This window comes from Coregonus lavaretus (genome assembly GCF_964263955.1).
Source record: "Coregonus lavaretus genome assembly, chromosome: 14".
Taxonomy (NCBI): Eukaryota; Metazoa; Chordata; class Actinopteri; order Salmoniformes; family Salmonidae; genus Coregonus; species Coregonus lavaretus.
Genome location: NC_140001.1, coordinates 40,764,528 through 40,780,727, shown reverse-complemented (window position 1 = coordinate 40,780,727; position 16,200 = coordinate 40,764,528). Strand labels below are relative to the sequence as shown.

At 43.7% G+C, this 16,200-nt stretch overlaps 1 protein-coding gene across 1 annotated transcript in view; it reads left to right on the top strand.

Moving 5' to 3' along the window:
* Positions 1-16,200, top strand: part of ipo11 (importin 11) — a 228,248-nt gene that overhangs the window by 126,952 nt on the left and 85,096 nt on the right. The window contains exon 23 of the mRNA XM_084176960.1: positions 10,210-10,370. Within this exon, the coding sequence (XP_084033086.1) occupies positions 10,210-10,370 (161 nt within the window). The remainder of the gene's footprint in view (positions 1-10,209; positions 10,371-16,200) is intronic.

Sequence of the window (16,200 nt, the reverse complement as noted above, 5' to 3'; positions counted from 1 at the left end):
GTGGCACCGAAGATATGACTTTAAAACAATTTTCTCAACGCATTTCATTACTAAGGATGTCAAGGCAACAGGGCAGTAGTCATTCAGCACAAAGGGATTAGATGCTTTAGCAATGGGTATAGTTGAGTTTTTCCACGACACTGGCACATGTTGCTGGTCGAGGGTGATTGAATATATATATTTTTGTCATTGATCTACACTAAACACTCCATAATTTGAAAGCGAAAAGCAAATTCTACAAATTTGGCAAATTAATAAAAACAAACTCAAATATAGTCGTTGCATAAGTATTCACCCCCTTTGTTTAGGCAAGCCTAAATTAGTTCAGGAGTAAAATTTGGCTAATCACATTAAGTTACATGGACTCTGTTTGAAATAATAGGAGTTGACTTGGTTTTTGAATGACTACCCCTTCCTCTGTCCCCCATACATACAATATCTGTAAGGTCTCTCAGTCAAGTATTGAATTTAAAGCACAGATTCAACTACGAAGACCAGCGAACTTTTCAAAAGCCTCATAAAGAAGAGCAGTGATTGGTAGATGGGTAACAATAACAAATCAGACATTGAATATCACTTTAAGCATGGTTGTTAATAATTACACTGCATTCGGAAGGTTTTCAGACCCCTAGACTTTCCAAATTTTGTTACATTACAGCCTTATTCTAAAATTAATTAAATTGTATTTTTCGCCTCATCAATCTACATACAATACCCCATAATGACAAAGCAAAATCAGTTTTTTTGAAATTGTAGCTAATTTGTATATTTAAAAAATAACTATCACATTTACGTAAGTGTTCAGATCCTTTACTCAGTACTTTGTTGAAGCACCTTTGGCAGCGATTACAGCCTCAAGTCTTCTTGGGTATGACGCTACAAGCTTGGCACACCTGTATTTGCGAGCTTCTCTCATTCTTCTCTGCAGATCCTCTCAAACTCTGTCAGGTTGGATGGGGAGCGTCGCTGCACAGCTGTTTTCACGTCTCTCCAGAGATGTTCGATCGAGTTCAAGTCCCGGCTCTGGCTGGGCCACTCAAGGACATTGAGACTTGTCCCAAAGCCACTCCTGCATTGTCTTGGCTGTGTACTTTGGGTCGTTGTCCTGTTGGAAGGTGAACCTTCGCCCCCAGTCTGAGGTCCTGAGGGCTCTGGAGCAGGTTTTTATCAATGATCTCTCTGTACTTTGCTCCTTTCATCTTTCCCTCGATCCAGACTAGTCTCACAGTCCCTGCCACTGAAAAACATCCCCATAGCATGATGCTGCCACCACCATGCTTCACCATAGGGATGGTGCCAGGTTTTCTCCAGACGACGCTTGATATTCAGGCCAAAGAGTTCAATCTTGGTTTCATCAGACCAGAGAATCTTATTTCTCATGGTCTGAGAGTCCTTTAGGTGCGTTTTGGCAAACTCCAAGTGGGCTGTCATGTGCCTTTTACTGAGGAGTGGCTTCCATCTGGCCACTCTACCATAAAGGCCTAATTGGTGGAGTGCTGCAGAGATGGTTGTCCTTCTGGAAGGTTCTCCCTTTGGGTTCTTGGGTTGGGTTCTTAGTCACCTCCCTGATCAAGGCCCTTATACCCTGATTGCTCAGTTTGGCCAGGCGGCCAGCTCTAAGAAGAGTCTTGATGGTTCCGAACTTCTCCCATTTAGGAATGATGGAGGCCACTGTGTTCTTGGGGACCTTCAATGCTGCAGACATTTTTTGGTACCCTTCCCCAGATCTGTGCCTCGACACAATCTTGTCACGGAGCTCTACGGACTTGGCTTGGTTTTTGCTCTGAAATACACTATCAACTGTGGGACCTTATTGATTTATATATATATATATATGTATATATGTATATATGTATATATGTATATATATATATATATATATATGTATATATGTATATATGTATATATGTATATATGTATATATGTATATATATATATGTATATATGTATATATGTGTATATATATATATATATATATATATATATATATATGTATATGTATATGTGTGTATATATATATATATATATATATATATATATATATATATATATATATATATATATATATATATATATATATATATATATATATATATATATGTGTATATATATATATGTATATATATATATATATATATGTATGTGTATATATATATGTATATATATATATATGTGTGCCTTTCCAGATCATGTCAAATCAGTTGAATTTACCACAGGTGGACTCCAATGAAGTTGTAGAAACATCTCAAGGATGATCAATGGAAATAGGATGCACCTGAGCTCAATTTTGAGTCTCATAGCAAAGGGTCTGAATACTTATGTAAATTAGCTATTTCTGTTTATTATTTGTAATACATTTGCGAACATTTCTACAAACCTGTTTTCACTTTGTCATTATGGGTTATTGTGTGTAGATTAAGGAGTTTTTTATTTATTTAATCCATTTTAGAATAAGGCTGTAAAGTAGCAAAATGTGGAAGAAGGGAAGGGGTCTGAATACTTTCCAAATGCGCTGTATGCTGTGGATGATGTATTAAACCAACCAGACGCATCAAAGATGGTCGTCCTTCTGAACTAAGCTGCAGGACAGGAAGGAAACTGCTCAGGGATGTCACCATGAGGTCATTGGTGATTTTAACATAGCTACGGAGTTCAATGGCTGTGATGGGAGAAAACTGAGGATGGATCAACAACATAGTAGTGACTCCACAATAATGTACTAAATGACAGAGAAGAATACAAATATAAAGACTAAAATATTTCCAAGACATGCGTCCTGTATGCAACAAGGCACTAAAGTTGTACTACGAAAAAACAAGGCAAAGGAATACACTTTTTGGCCTTAATGCAAACACAACACATCACTGAGTAACTGCCTCCTTATTTTCAAGCATGGTGGTGGTTGCATCATGGTATGGGTATGCTTGACTTCGGCAAAGACTAAAATAAAAATAAACATGATGGAGCTAAGCATAGGCAAAACCTTTGAGGATAACCTGCTTCAGTCTGCTTTACACCAGCAACTGAGAGAGGAATTTACCTTTCAGCAGGAAAATAACATATTGCACAATCCAGGTGTGCAAAGCTCTTAGAGACTTACGCAAGAAGACTCACAGCTGTAATCACTGCCAAAGGTGTTTCTAACATGAATTATACAACGGGTGGGTCTAATCCTGAATGCTGATTGATTAAAACCGCATTCCAGCCGATGTATATTCCACAAGTTACCACCGGTTAAATCTATGACGTTAAAATGCCTATTTACTCTGTTCCATCTGACTGTGCAATCCACTGTCTCATCAGCCCAGCCAGGCAATTTATAAGCTTGATCTCCACTATAAAAAGCATCTAGATATTTCTTTTAGACTAACATTTAGTTTTCAACAAAGGAGATTTGCATAAACCTTGGCGTCTGTCTCTCCGGCATTTGCAACATTGTTTCAATATTCAAATTCGACCTCCAGCTGTCCCATAGTAATGAACGTGTCGGGACGAGACAGACAGGCAGCGCTTCTCAGCCAGTCGAAATCATGCATCAGCTGGCATAATTTTTATGGAACTATACAAAGAAATGTCAATTGAAAAAAGGTCAAACAAAACGTTTGCAGTCTTTCCAGCTTCAGTTTGAAGTGAGTGTTAGCTGTGTTGTTGGCTAGCTCCTCTGAACAACAGTGTGTCCTGACGAGTGAGCATATTTTCTATGCCAGGCAAAACCACGCCTCATTAGCTCATTGTTATGGATGTATCCAAATAAATGTCACTAGAAAACCGCTTGAACAAATGCCAATGAGGACACTTTGCTGTTATTCTGGCTGCACTTTTTGACGTGACTGTAAGTTAGCCGTAGTTGGCTAGCTACCAAGCAAGGGATAAGAACGTTGCCAGCCAGTATGGCAATAGAACATTTCGAACGAACGACTGGGTCGCATCCATAGATACAAAACAAAAAGACTGAACAACTGGGTCATGTCTCTGGCAACTGAACCGATAGAACGAACGACCAGCCGGCTTGGGTAGCAGCCCTCGATTTGTTTAGGGACTATATTTTGTGGAAGGATGAAATAGTATGAATACATTCATCAAAATAAGGTAATATTTTTTTATTTGTTTTGATATCCAATTGGTATGTCCCATCGCTGCAACTCCCGTACGGACTCAGGAGAGGCAAAGGTTCTGAGTCATGCGTCCTCCGAAACACGACCCTGCCAAGCCGCACTGCTTCTTAACACACTGCTCGCTACACCCGGAAGCCAGCCGCACCAATGTGTCGGAGGAAGTCAGCGTGAATGCGCCCGGCCTGTCACAAGGAGTCGCGAGAGCGTGATGGGACAAGGACATCCCAGCTGGCCAAACCCTCCACTAACCTGGACGACGTTGGGCCAATTGTGCGCTGCCTCATGGGTCTCCCTGTCGCTGCCGGCTGCGACACAGCCTGGGATCGAACCCGGGGCTGTAGTGACGCCTCAAGCACGGCGATGTGGTGCCCTAGACCACTGCGCCACTCGGGAGGCCCAAAATAATGTTTTTAATTAAAATATGTAAATCTTTATTTTGATATGTTGGTAACCCGTTGTATTAAAGTGATAATCCCCTCGAAGCCGGTATTTTGAGGATATATTGGCTCGGTTTGCCGACTTAGTTTCGGTCCTAACAACACCCATGCCAATATATCCTCCAAACACCGGCTTCTTGGGCATTATCACTTAATTGACTCGGGGGTGAAAACGTATCAAATCTAGGTATATTAGTGTCTTTTTTTAATGTTAGAATTTTTATTCCACTTTGACATTTAATGTTTTGTGTAGATCGTGACAAATAATTAAATAAATTTTAATCCCAATGGGTGGGTCTGGGCCCACCTGTGCCTACGTCCCTGCAACGACGGCACTGCTTGAAAAATAGCCAGACCCACCCACTCAGATTGTGAAAAAAATAAACAAACGCTCTTTACTTGTCATTGTTCCAAATGTGACATTATTTGTCTTTTTACCTAAACATGCAAACATCATTAGATATAATTCATAGCAAGCAGTGCAAATTGGTTGTTGATCATTGCTAGACAGCCATTTTCAAGTCTTGCCATAGATTTTCAAGCAGATTTAAGTCAAAACTGTAACTTGGCCACTCAGAAACATGTAATATCGTCTTGGTAAGCAACTCCAGTGTATATTTAGTGTCTGTTGGAAAGCAGACTGAACCAGCTTTTCCTCTATGATTTTGCTTGTGCTTAGCTCTATTCCGTTTCGATTTTATCCCCCCCAAAAATTCCCTAGTCCTTGCCGACGACAAGCATACCCATAACATGATTCAGCCACCACCATGCTTGAAAATATGAACAGTGGGTACTCAGTGATGTGTTGGATTTGCCCCAAACATGATGCTTTGTATCCAGGACATAAAGTTAATTTATTTGCCCCTATTTTTGCAGTTTAATTTAGTGCCTTATTGCAAACAGGATGCATGTTTTGGAATATTTGTATTCTGTACATCCTTCCTTTTCACGTTGTCATTTTAGGTTATTATTGTGGAGTAACTACAATGTTTATCCATTCTCAGTTTTCTCCTATCACAGCCATTAAACTCTGTAACTGTTTTAAAGTCACCATTGGCCTCATGGTGAAATTCCTGAGCAGTTTCCTTCCTCTCCGGCAACTGAGTAAGGAAGGACGCCTGTATCTTTGTATTGACTGGTTGTGTTGATGCACCATCCAAATGTAATTAATAACTTTTCCATGCTCCAATGGATATTCAATGTCTACTTTTTTTTATTTTTACACATCTACCAATAGGTGCCCTTCTTTGCAGGCATTGGAAAACCTCCCTGGTCTTTGTGGTCCTCTGTAGCTCAATTGGTAGAGCATGACGCTTGTAACGCCAGGGTAGTGGGTTCGATCCCCGGGACCACCCATACGTAAAAACTATGCACACATGACTGTAAGTCGCTTTGGATAAAAGCGTCTGCTAAATGGCATATTATTATTTGTGGCTGAATCTGTGTTTGAAATTCACTGCTCGATTGAGGGACCTTACAGATAATTGTATGTGTGGGGCACAGAGAGGAGGTAGTCTTTCAAAAATCATGTTAAACACTGTTTTTGTCCATGCAACTTCTTGTGACTTTTTAAGCACATTTGTACGCTTGAACTTAATTCCACTTTGACATTATGGGGTATTGTGTGTAGGCCAGTGACACAAATCTTAATTTAATCAATTTACAATTCCGGCTGTAACAAAACAAAATGTTAAATTCAAGGTTTGTGAATACTTTCTGAAGACACTTTAAATATTCATGAAGCTAGCAGGGTTGAGATGCCTTGCATACATTATCATTAACTACCTGTGCAGATGCTATTAAATATATTGCCCACATTAACAGCCTGTGCATAGCCCGCGAGCCCATTCAAACCAGTCCTGGGGAGGTTTGAGTTCAAAACAAACGATTGGGATATTTATTATTATTATTATTATTATTTTATTTTAAATACAAACAACTGCCTTTTTTCTGGCCCGCAACTAGCTTTTGACAAACACATCTGTCTGAAAAAAAATCTGTGCGCCCCTCCGCTGAATTTTGAAATCCTAATGTGGCCCTTAAGCCAAAATGATTGGTCACATACACTACGAATGCACATCGCATACATTACTACCATTATTACTTGTAGCTTGAATGGAAATGAGCATCGGATGCAATGGCAATATATCTGATTTTAGTCAGGACTTTTACCCCTCTCTCTTACAGGACATGTAGGATTTGTATATTCACATATCAATTTCCGTTTTTATCCAGGTTAGAAGTGCATTTTGTCTGTCGCTCACTGCTTTTGAGAATAGAGGTAGTCCACTAGCTCCGAGCTAGTAGAAGATTAAACTGGACTATACTACACCTCTGTAAGAGAGAGTCAGAGAAGTAGGCTAATGCATCCAACAACAATCACCTACAAAGTGCAGGGGAGGTTAATTTCTTAGTTAATTCACCTCATGACGCCTAGCAACAAGGGCGCATCCAATTTGTTGCGATTATTTTCCTCCTTCCGGTCCATTCACAAATGAGCAAAATGTCGTTAAATACAAATAATATTTGTCATAACTATTAAATAACGTGCACAGAATTTGAAATATATGTTCACTCATAAATCCCTTTCATACACAGACCAATATCCCACTATATTACCATGCCTACTGATATGTATAAAAGGGGTATACTGCAAGAAAGGGGCTTTTTGAAAGGGGTTCATACAAACATTGCCTTATATTTTTTTAGGTAACATACCAGGTCTTCTGTCTGAAATTGGTAATAGAGAATGTCTGGCGGTGTTAGCTTTGTGGCACAAAAATATCCTAATGTTATATACGTTAGAGAGGACAAATTATGGGAAGGGAGAGGAGAGGGAGGGGATTTGAAAGGGTAAGGTGTGTGTGTGTTTCTGGGGATGGAAGCAGACTGCTATTCCAGACGTTAGGAGCAGTAACCCTGCCACTTCATATTACTATTAGACACAAGCTTCCTGTGTGTTTGTGTGTGTGTGTTGGTGGGGTTTGGATCAGCCACCATGACACTCCACATCACTGTTAAATTGAGCTCCTCGCGGCCATCTAGGAAGAGTTTGCTGACATACGCACACACACCAGTATGGCTCTGTGGCTGTGGTCAGTTTAGTTATTGCACATCTATGGAAGGAAACCCTGTCAAAAGCAGCTTTTATAAGCCCACAGTGAGTCACATGATAAACAACAGGGTTACAGTAGCTATGTTCCATAATGATTAGTAAAGGTTCGTCATTAATCCCTTCATCATGTATTTCTCATTTACATGTTAGCTCCCTAGTGGGTTGAATTGTATCAGGGAGTAGCTAGGTTCCATAATGATTAGTAAAGGTTCAACGTTAATCCCTTCATGTATTTTACATTTTAGTTCCCTAGTGGCTTGAATACATTTTTTAAAATGCAGATTTCCGTATACATTTAAATGAGATGTATTGATTGCTTTGTTGTATAGCTTTCTACTTTGCCTCAATGTTCTGTCGTTTTCTCCTTCTCTGTGGTGAGATGTAGATTCTCTTGATAGGATTAAGGCTCCTAGTGTCCGTCCCAATAGGCACCCTATTCCCTATAAATGCACTACTTTATACCAGAGTCCTATGGGCCCTTGTTAAAAGTAGTGCACTACATGGGGAATAAGGTGCCATTGGGGACTCAACCCAGTTCTACTATACCTTTCTGGGCAGATTAACACTAAGGGGTGAACAGAGTAAAAAAAGAAATTGAGACATAAAAATAAGATTGTTGGTGATTAGACAAGTTTGTTACACATCATTTATCAGCACTAATAATCCAGAAATACAATCACACAGCTAGAGTCTCTACCTCTTGATGGATTGTTTGCTTCAATCACTGAACTGCAAAACTCCATTACTAATCAGGTACAGTGGCTTGCGAAATTATTCATCCCCCTTGGCATCTTTCCTATTTTGTTGCCTGACAACCTGGAATTAAAATTGATTTTTGGGGGGGGTTTGTATCATTTTGATTTATACAACATGCCTACCGCTTTGAAAATGCAAAATATTTTGGGGGGTGAAACAAACAAGAAATAAGACTAACCCCCCCCCCCCCCAAGCAACCTTTTGCAGCAATTACAGCTGCAAGTCTCTTGGGGTATGTCTCTATAAGCTTGGCACATCTAGCCACTGGGATTTTTGCCCATTCTTCAAGGCAAAACTGCTTTGAGTCATACCACAGATTCTCAATTGGATTGAGGTCTGGGCTTTGACTAGGCCATTCCAAGACATTTTAATGTTTCCCCTTAAACCACTCGATTGTTGCTTTAGCAGTATGCTTAGGGTCATTGTCCTGCTGGAAGGTGAACCTCCGTCCCAGTCTCAAATCTCTGGAATACTGAAACAGGTTTCCCTCAAGAATTTCCCTGTATTTAGCGCCATCCATCATTCCTTCAATTTTGACCAGTTTCCCAGTCCCCTTGCCTGGTCTGTGAGTTTTGGTGGGCGGCCCTCTCTTGGCAGGTTTGTTGTGGTGCCAAATTCTTTCAATTGTTTTATAATGGATTTAATGGTGCTCCGTGGGATGTTCAAAGTTTCGGATTTTTTTTTATAACCCAACCCTGATCTGTACTTCTCCACAACTTTGTCCTTGACCTGTTTGGAGAGCTCCTTGGTCTTCATGTGCCGCTTGCTTGGTGGTGCCCCTTGCTTGGTGGTGCCCCTTGCTTAGTGGTGCCCCTTGCTTAGTGGTGTTGCAGTCTCTGGGGCCTTTCAGAACAGGTGTGTGTATATACTGAGATAATGTGACAGATCATGTGACACTTAGATTGCACACAGGTGGACTTAATTTAACTAATTATTTGACTTCTGAAGGTAATTGGTTGCACCAGATCTTATTTAGGGGCTTCATAGCAAAGGGGGTGAATACATATGCACGCACCACTTTTCCGTAATTTTTTTCACTTCACCAATTTGGACTATTTTGTGTATGTCCATTACATGAAATCCAAATAAGAATCCATTTAAATTGCAGGTTATAATGCAACAAAATAGGAAAAACGCCAAGGGGGATGAATACTTTTGTAAGGCACTGTAGACGTGGGAATACACCAGGGACTCAGGCCTAACGGCTATATATCACTCCAGGAGTGATTCAATGCTAATAATACAGAGAGATGTTAGTTATGCTGCAAATGTAAGTAGAGGGTGAGTTTGAATAATTTAGATGTTATGTTGGAGAATGTATTTATCATATTAACCCCCATGGTGCTGTAGTTAGGTAGGCTTGTAGGAGTGTGTTGTTTTGCTAGACTTAGCAACATATATTTTATTTGGATTTATTTAACCTTAATTTAACCAGGAAGGTTTGAGTTTATCCAAGTGCTCTTGACTAATGTTGTATCGTGGACTGCATGACGGCTTAGTTTGTTCAAGCCCTTAGCTGTTCAAAATGTGCTAGTGAGTCAAAGCATTGACTCACCATATCACTTGGTTCATAGCACTGAAACATCCATCTTGGCAGTGGATGTTGATATTCCCTGGGCCTGCTGAGGGGTGGCTTCCTCAAGGGCATCCATCCCTTAGTGCCAGGCCAGCCTCTTACTGCCTGGTGAGATAGGACCTTGGCACACTGTAAAGCTCACAAAGAGTAGGAGTTTGTCTGGCTCATCTCTCCCTCCCTCTAATGTGATGATGTGTTTGTCTGTTTCAGAGCTGAGCTCAGAGAACCTGAGGACATGCCTCCAGATAGTCAACGCCTACATCTACCTGTCAGCTACTGACTTCCTGCAGAACTATGCTGAGGGCCTGTGCAGATCCTTCTGTAATCTACTCAAAGATATCACCAATGAGGGACAAGTCCAAGTGTTGAAGGTAGTGTGTGTGTGTCGGTGCGTGTGTGCCCGCGCTTGCACCCTTTTGTACAATTGTTTACCTTCTGTTTTATCGATGCGCCGGTCGGCTTTAGGAATTTAATCATTGTCACTCTGAGAATTGTATTTCTGGGAAAACTCCACTACTAACTTGAATATGTTGAGCCCAAAGAGGGAGAGGAGGGGGTGCGAGAAGTGCGTGCTCTAGAGTAGGGTTTCTGAAACTCGGTCCTGGGGCCCCCCCCCTGGGTACACGTTTTGGTTTTTGCCCTAGCACTACACAGCTGATTCAAATAATAAGCTTGATGAAGAGTTGGTTATTTGAATTAGGTGTGTAGTGCTAGGGCAAAAATCTAAATGTGCACCCCGGGGGGGGGGGGGCAGGACCAAGTTTGGGAAACCCTGCTCTAGAGGGAAAAAGATTTGCGGTTCTTGTATCCATTCTGTGGTCCCTGCATCCCTCTCTTCCCCAATACAGTACGGGGCTGGAGTGGAGCAGGTCGAGAGCTTGTCCACATCACTAAGGAATTATCATGGTCCACACACACCAACACAGTCCTGAAGAAGGCACGACAGTGCCTCTTCCCCCTTAGGAGGCTGAGAAGGTTTGGCATGGGCCCTAAGATCCTCAAAAAGTTATACAGCTGCACCTTTGAGAGCATCTCAAAGGCGCTCTCATACCAAGCATCACAGCTTGGTATGGCAACTGCTTGGCATCCGACCGCAAGGCGATACAGAGGGTAGTGCGTACAGCCCAGTACATCACTGGGGCCGAGCTCTCTGCCATCCAGGTCCTCTATACCAGGCGGTGTCAGAGGAAGGCCCTAAATATTGTCAGCTACTCCAGCCACCCCAGTTATAGACTGTTCTCTCTGTTACCACAAGGCAAGCGGTACCGATGCACCAAGTCTGGAACCAACAGGACCCTGAACAGCTTGTACCCTCAAGCTATAAGTTAAATAGTTAACCAATAGCTACCCGGACAATCTGAATTGACTCTTTTTGCATTAACTCTTTTGTTTATTCACAGACTCTGCTGCTACTGTTAATTATCTATATTGTTGCCTAGTCACTTTATCCCTGCCTATATGTACATATCTACCTCAATTACATCGTACCCCTGCACATCGACTCTGTACTGGTACCCCGTTTATACAGCCAAGTTACTCATTGTGTATTTATTCCTTGTGTTATTATTTTTCTACTATTTCTCTTTCTTTTCTCTCTGCATTGTTGGGAAGGGCCCGTAAGTAAGCATCTCACTGTTAGTCTACACCTGTTGTTTACTAAGCATGTGACTAATACAATTTGATTTGATTTGGAGGCAGTATGAGCCAATGGTAGTGTACTGCACTAGTAACTGGGCAAGGTTATGGGGCTATATCAGCAGTCAGTTAACTCTGTACTCAAGTTCACACTAATAGCTGTGGATGAGGACTATGTTTGATTTCCTCTTGACATCTCGGTGGGCCAAAGACTAAATAGGACCACATATTTTACAAAGAAACAAATAAATTAGTTCTATCTACATCTTTTCAGCACCGTTCCCCTACTCCTTGCCTCCCCCCACCCTGTGCGTCTGTCCATCAGTATAACAGGGCAGTGAGGGGAAAATCCTCTCCCTGTACCAGGAGTCAGCCACCTGCTGTTTACGAAGCATGTGACAAATAACATTTGATTTGATTAAATCAAAGAGGAGGGAATAACAAGGCTGTGTGCTCTTTTAATACTGCATTGCTTTAGTGGTTCTCCCTGATAGCTAACTCCCTCCCTACTTACCTCCGCTTTCTCGCTCTTTCTCTTTCCTTTGTCTCCCTCCTTCCCCTCTCCATATTTGCTTCCATCCATCCATCCCCCCCTCACTCTTTCCTGCTGGTAGGACATATTTGGACTCTCTACGTCTCCATCAGTGATCAGATGAGGCTGGTGAAGGGAGGATTGCTCATAGTAATGTCTGGAATGGAGAGAATTCAATGGTATCAAACATGGAAACCATGATACATGTGTTTGATTCCATTTATTCCAATCTGTTCCAGCCATTACCATCAGCCCGTCCTCCGATTTAAAGTCCCACCAGATACCACTGGTCTCCATGTATACTGAACAAAAATGTAAATGCAACAATTTCAAAGATTTTACTGAGTTACAGTTCATATAAGGAAATCAGTCAATTGAAATAAATTCATTAGGCGCTAATCTGTGGATTTCACATGACTGGGCAAGGGCGCAGCCATGGGTGGGCCTGGGAGGGCATAGGACCACCCTTTTGGCAGCCTGGCCCACCCACTGGGGAGCCAGACCCAGCCAATCAGAATGAGTTTTTCCCCACAAAAGGGCTTTATTATAGACAGGAATAATGTGCAGCACCCCCTCAGACGATCCCGCAGGTGAAGAAGCTGGATGTGAAGGTCCTGGGCTGGCGTGGTTACACATGGTCTGCGGTTGTGAGGTCGGTTGGACGTACTGCCAAATTCTCTAAAACAACGTTGGAGGTGGCTTATGGTAGAGAAATGAACATTCAATTATCTGGCAACAGCTCTGGTGGAGATTCCTGCAGTCAGCATGCCAATTGTATGATTCCCTCAAACCTTAAGACATCTATGGCATTGTGTTGTGTGACAAAACTGCACATTTTATTGTCCCCAGCACAAGGTGCACCTGATCATGCTGTTTAATCAGCTTCTTGATATGCCACACCTGTCAGGTGGATAGATTCTTGGCAAAGGAGAAATGCTCACTAACAGGGATGTAAACAAATTTGTCCACAAAATTTGAGAGACATTTTGTGAGTATGGAAAATTTCTGGGCTCTTATCTCTGCTCATGAAACATGGGACCAACACTTTACGTGTTGGTTTTATATTTTTGTTCTGTACATATTTTATGGTGATCTAGTTTCTAAGTGATTGATGTGGTGTTCAGAGCTGCTGTCGCTTGTTAAGTGGGTTTAGGAGGCTGACGAGAACAGAATGTGAGGGGAGGATTAGAGGGAAGAAGAGAGAGTAGGAGAGGGATAAAGGGTGAGATGAGGTGGAGATGTGTACAGACTTTCGTCAGCACTGTCGATTTGGGAGTCACGCCCCTAGGAGCAACAGAGGAGAGTGGGAGGGAAGGAGGGAGTGAGAGGAGGGGAAGGGTGGTGTGTGGTGGGCTCTGAGGGGCAGAGTTGTGAGTGTCTGTGTTTTTTCTGTGGGGACAGTGTCAGCCACTTGCCTCCCTGTTGAAGAGGATGACTGAGGAGAGAAAGCAGCTCAAGTCTGCGTTGCCAGTGTGACCGACAGAGAGAGGCTGAGGCACAGTGCTGCTGTGTCCCGCTGGCCCCTGAGAGAGAGGGAGAAAGCAGTAGAAAGTAATGGGGAGAGGAAGTGGGGGTGAGAGAGAGTAAAAGAGAGAAAGTCGGGGAGAGGGAGATTTAGAGAACATGAGCGAGAAAGACATAAGACTTCTGTTCCTCAGTCTCTGTGTCAGATTACATTTACATTTACATTTTAGTCATTTAGCAGACGCTCTTATCCAGAGCGACTTACAGGAGCAATTAGGGTTAAGTGCCTTGCTCAAGGGCACATTTACGTCATTTAGCAGACGCTCTTATCCAGAGCGACTCACCAATTGGTGCGTTCACCCTATAGCCAGTGGGATAACCACTTTACAATTTTGGGGGGGGGGGGGGTAGAAGGATTACTTTATCCTATCCCAGGTATTCCTTAAAGAGGTGGGGTTTCAAATGCCTCCGGAAGGTGGTGAGTGACTCCGCTGTCCTGGCGTCGTGAGGGAGCTTGTTCCACCATTGGGGTGCCAGAGCAGCGAACAGTTTTGACTGGGCTGAGCGGGAACTATGCTTCCGCAGAGGAAGGGGAGCCAGCAGGCCAGAGGTGGATGAACGCAATGCCCTCGTTTGGGTGTAGGGACTGATCAGAGCCCGAAGGTACAGAGGTGCCGTTCCCCTCACTGCTCCATAGGCAAGCACCATGGTCTTGTAGCGGATGCGAGCTTCAACTGGAAGCCAGTGGAGTGTGCGGAGGAGGGGGGTGACGTGAGAGAACTTGGGAAGGTTGAACACCAGACGGGCTGCGGCATTCTGGATGAGTTGTAGGGGTTTAATGGCACAGGCAGGGAGGCCAGCCAACAGCGAGTTGCAGTAGTCCAGACGGGAGATGACAAGTGCCTGGATTAGGACCTGTGCCGCTTCCTGTGTAAGGCAGGGTCGTACTCTCCGAATGTTGTAGAGCATGAACCTGCAGGAGCGGGTCACCGCCTTGATGTTGGCGGAGAACGACAGGGTGTTGTCCAGGGTCACGCCTAGGCTCTTCGCACTCTGGGAGGAGGACACAGCGGAGTTGTCAACCGTGATGGCGAGATCATGGAACGGGCAGTCCTTCCCCGGGAGGAAGAGCAGCTCCGTCTTGCCAGGGTTCAGCTTGAGGTGGTGATCCGTCATCCATACTGATATGTCTGCCAGACATGCAGAGATGCGATTCGCCACCTGGTTATCAGAAGGGGGAAAGGAGAAGATTAGTTGTGTATCGTCAGCGTAGCAATGATAGGAGAGGATATGACAGAGCCAAGTGACTTGGTGTATAGGGAGAAAAGGAGAGGGCCTAGAACTGAGCCCTGGGGGACACCAGTGGTGAGAGCACGTGGTGCGGAGACAGCTTCTCGCCACGCCACTTGGTAGGAGCGACCGGTCAGGTAGGACGCAATCCAGGAGTGAGCCGCGCCGGAGATGCCCAGCTCGGAGAGGGTGGAGAGGAGGATCTGATGGTTCACAGTATCAAAGGCAGCAGACAGGTCTAGAAGGACAAGAGCAGAGGAGAGAGAGTTAGCTTTAGCAGTGCGGAGAGCCTCCGTGACACAGAGAAGAGCAGTCTCAGTTGAATGACCAGTCCTGAAACCTGACTGGTTTGGATCAAGAAGGTCATTCTGAGAGAGATAGCAAGAGAGTTGGCTAAAGACGGCACGCTCAATAGTTTTGGAAAGAAAAGAAAGAAGGGATACTGGTCTGTAGTTGTTGACATCAGTGGGATCGAGTGTTGGTTTCTTGAGAAGGGGAGCAACTCTCGCTCTCTTGAAGACGGAAGGGACATGGCCAGCGGTCAAGGATGAGTTGATCAGCGAGGTGAGGTAGGGGAGAAGGTCACCGGAGATGGTCTGGAGAAGAGAGGAGGGGATGGGGTCAAGCGGGCAGGTTGTTGGGCGGCCTGCAGTCACAAGTCGCAGGATTTTATCTGGAGAGAGAGGGGAGAAAGAAGTCAAAGCATAGGGTAGGGCAGTGTGAGTAGGACCAGCAGTGTCATTAGACTTAACAAACGAGGATCGAATGTCGTCAACCTTCTTTTCAAAGTGGTTGACGAAGTCATCCACAGAGAGAGAGGAGGGGGGGGCGGGGGGGGGAGGATTCAGGAGGGAGGAAAATGTGGCAAAGAGCTTCCTAGGGTTAGAGGCAGATGCTTGGAATTTAGAGTGGTAGAAAGTGGCCTTAGCAGCAGAAACAGATGAAGAAAATGTAGAGAGGAGGGAGTGAAAAGATGCCAGGTCGGCAGGGAGTTTAGTTTTCTTCCATTTCCGCTCCGCTGCCCGGAGCTCTGTTCTGTGAGCTCGCAATGAGTCATCAAGCCACGGAGCTGGAGGGGAGGACCGAGCCGGCCGGGAGGATAGGGGACACAGAGAGTCAAAGGATGCAGAAAGGGAGGAGAGGAGGGTTGAGGAGGCAGAATCAGGAGATTGGAGGGAGAAGGATTGAGCAGAGGGAAGAGATGATAGGATGGAAGAGGAGAGAGTAGTGGGAGAGAGAGAGCGAAGGTTGCGGCGGCGCATTACCATCTGTGTAGGGGC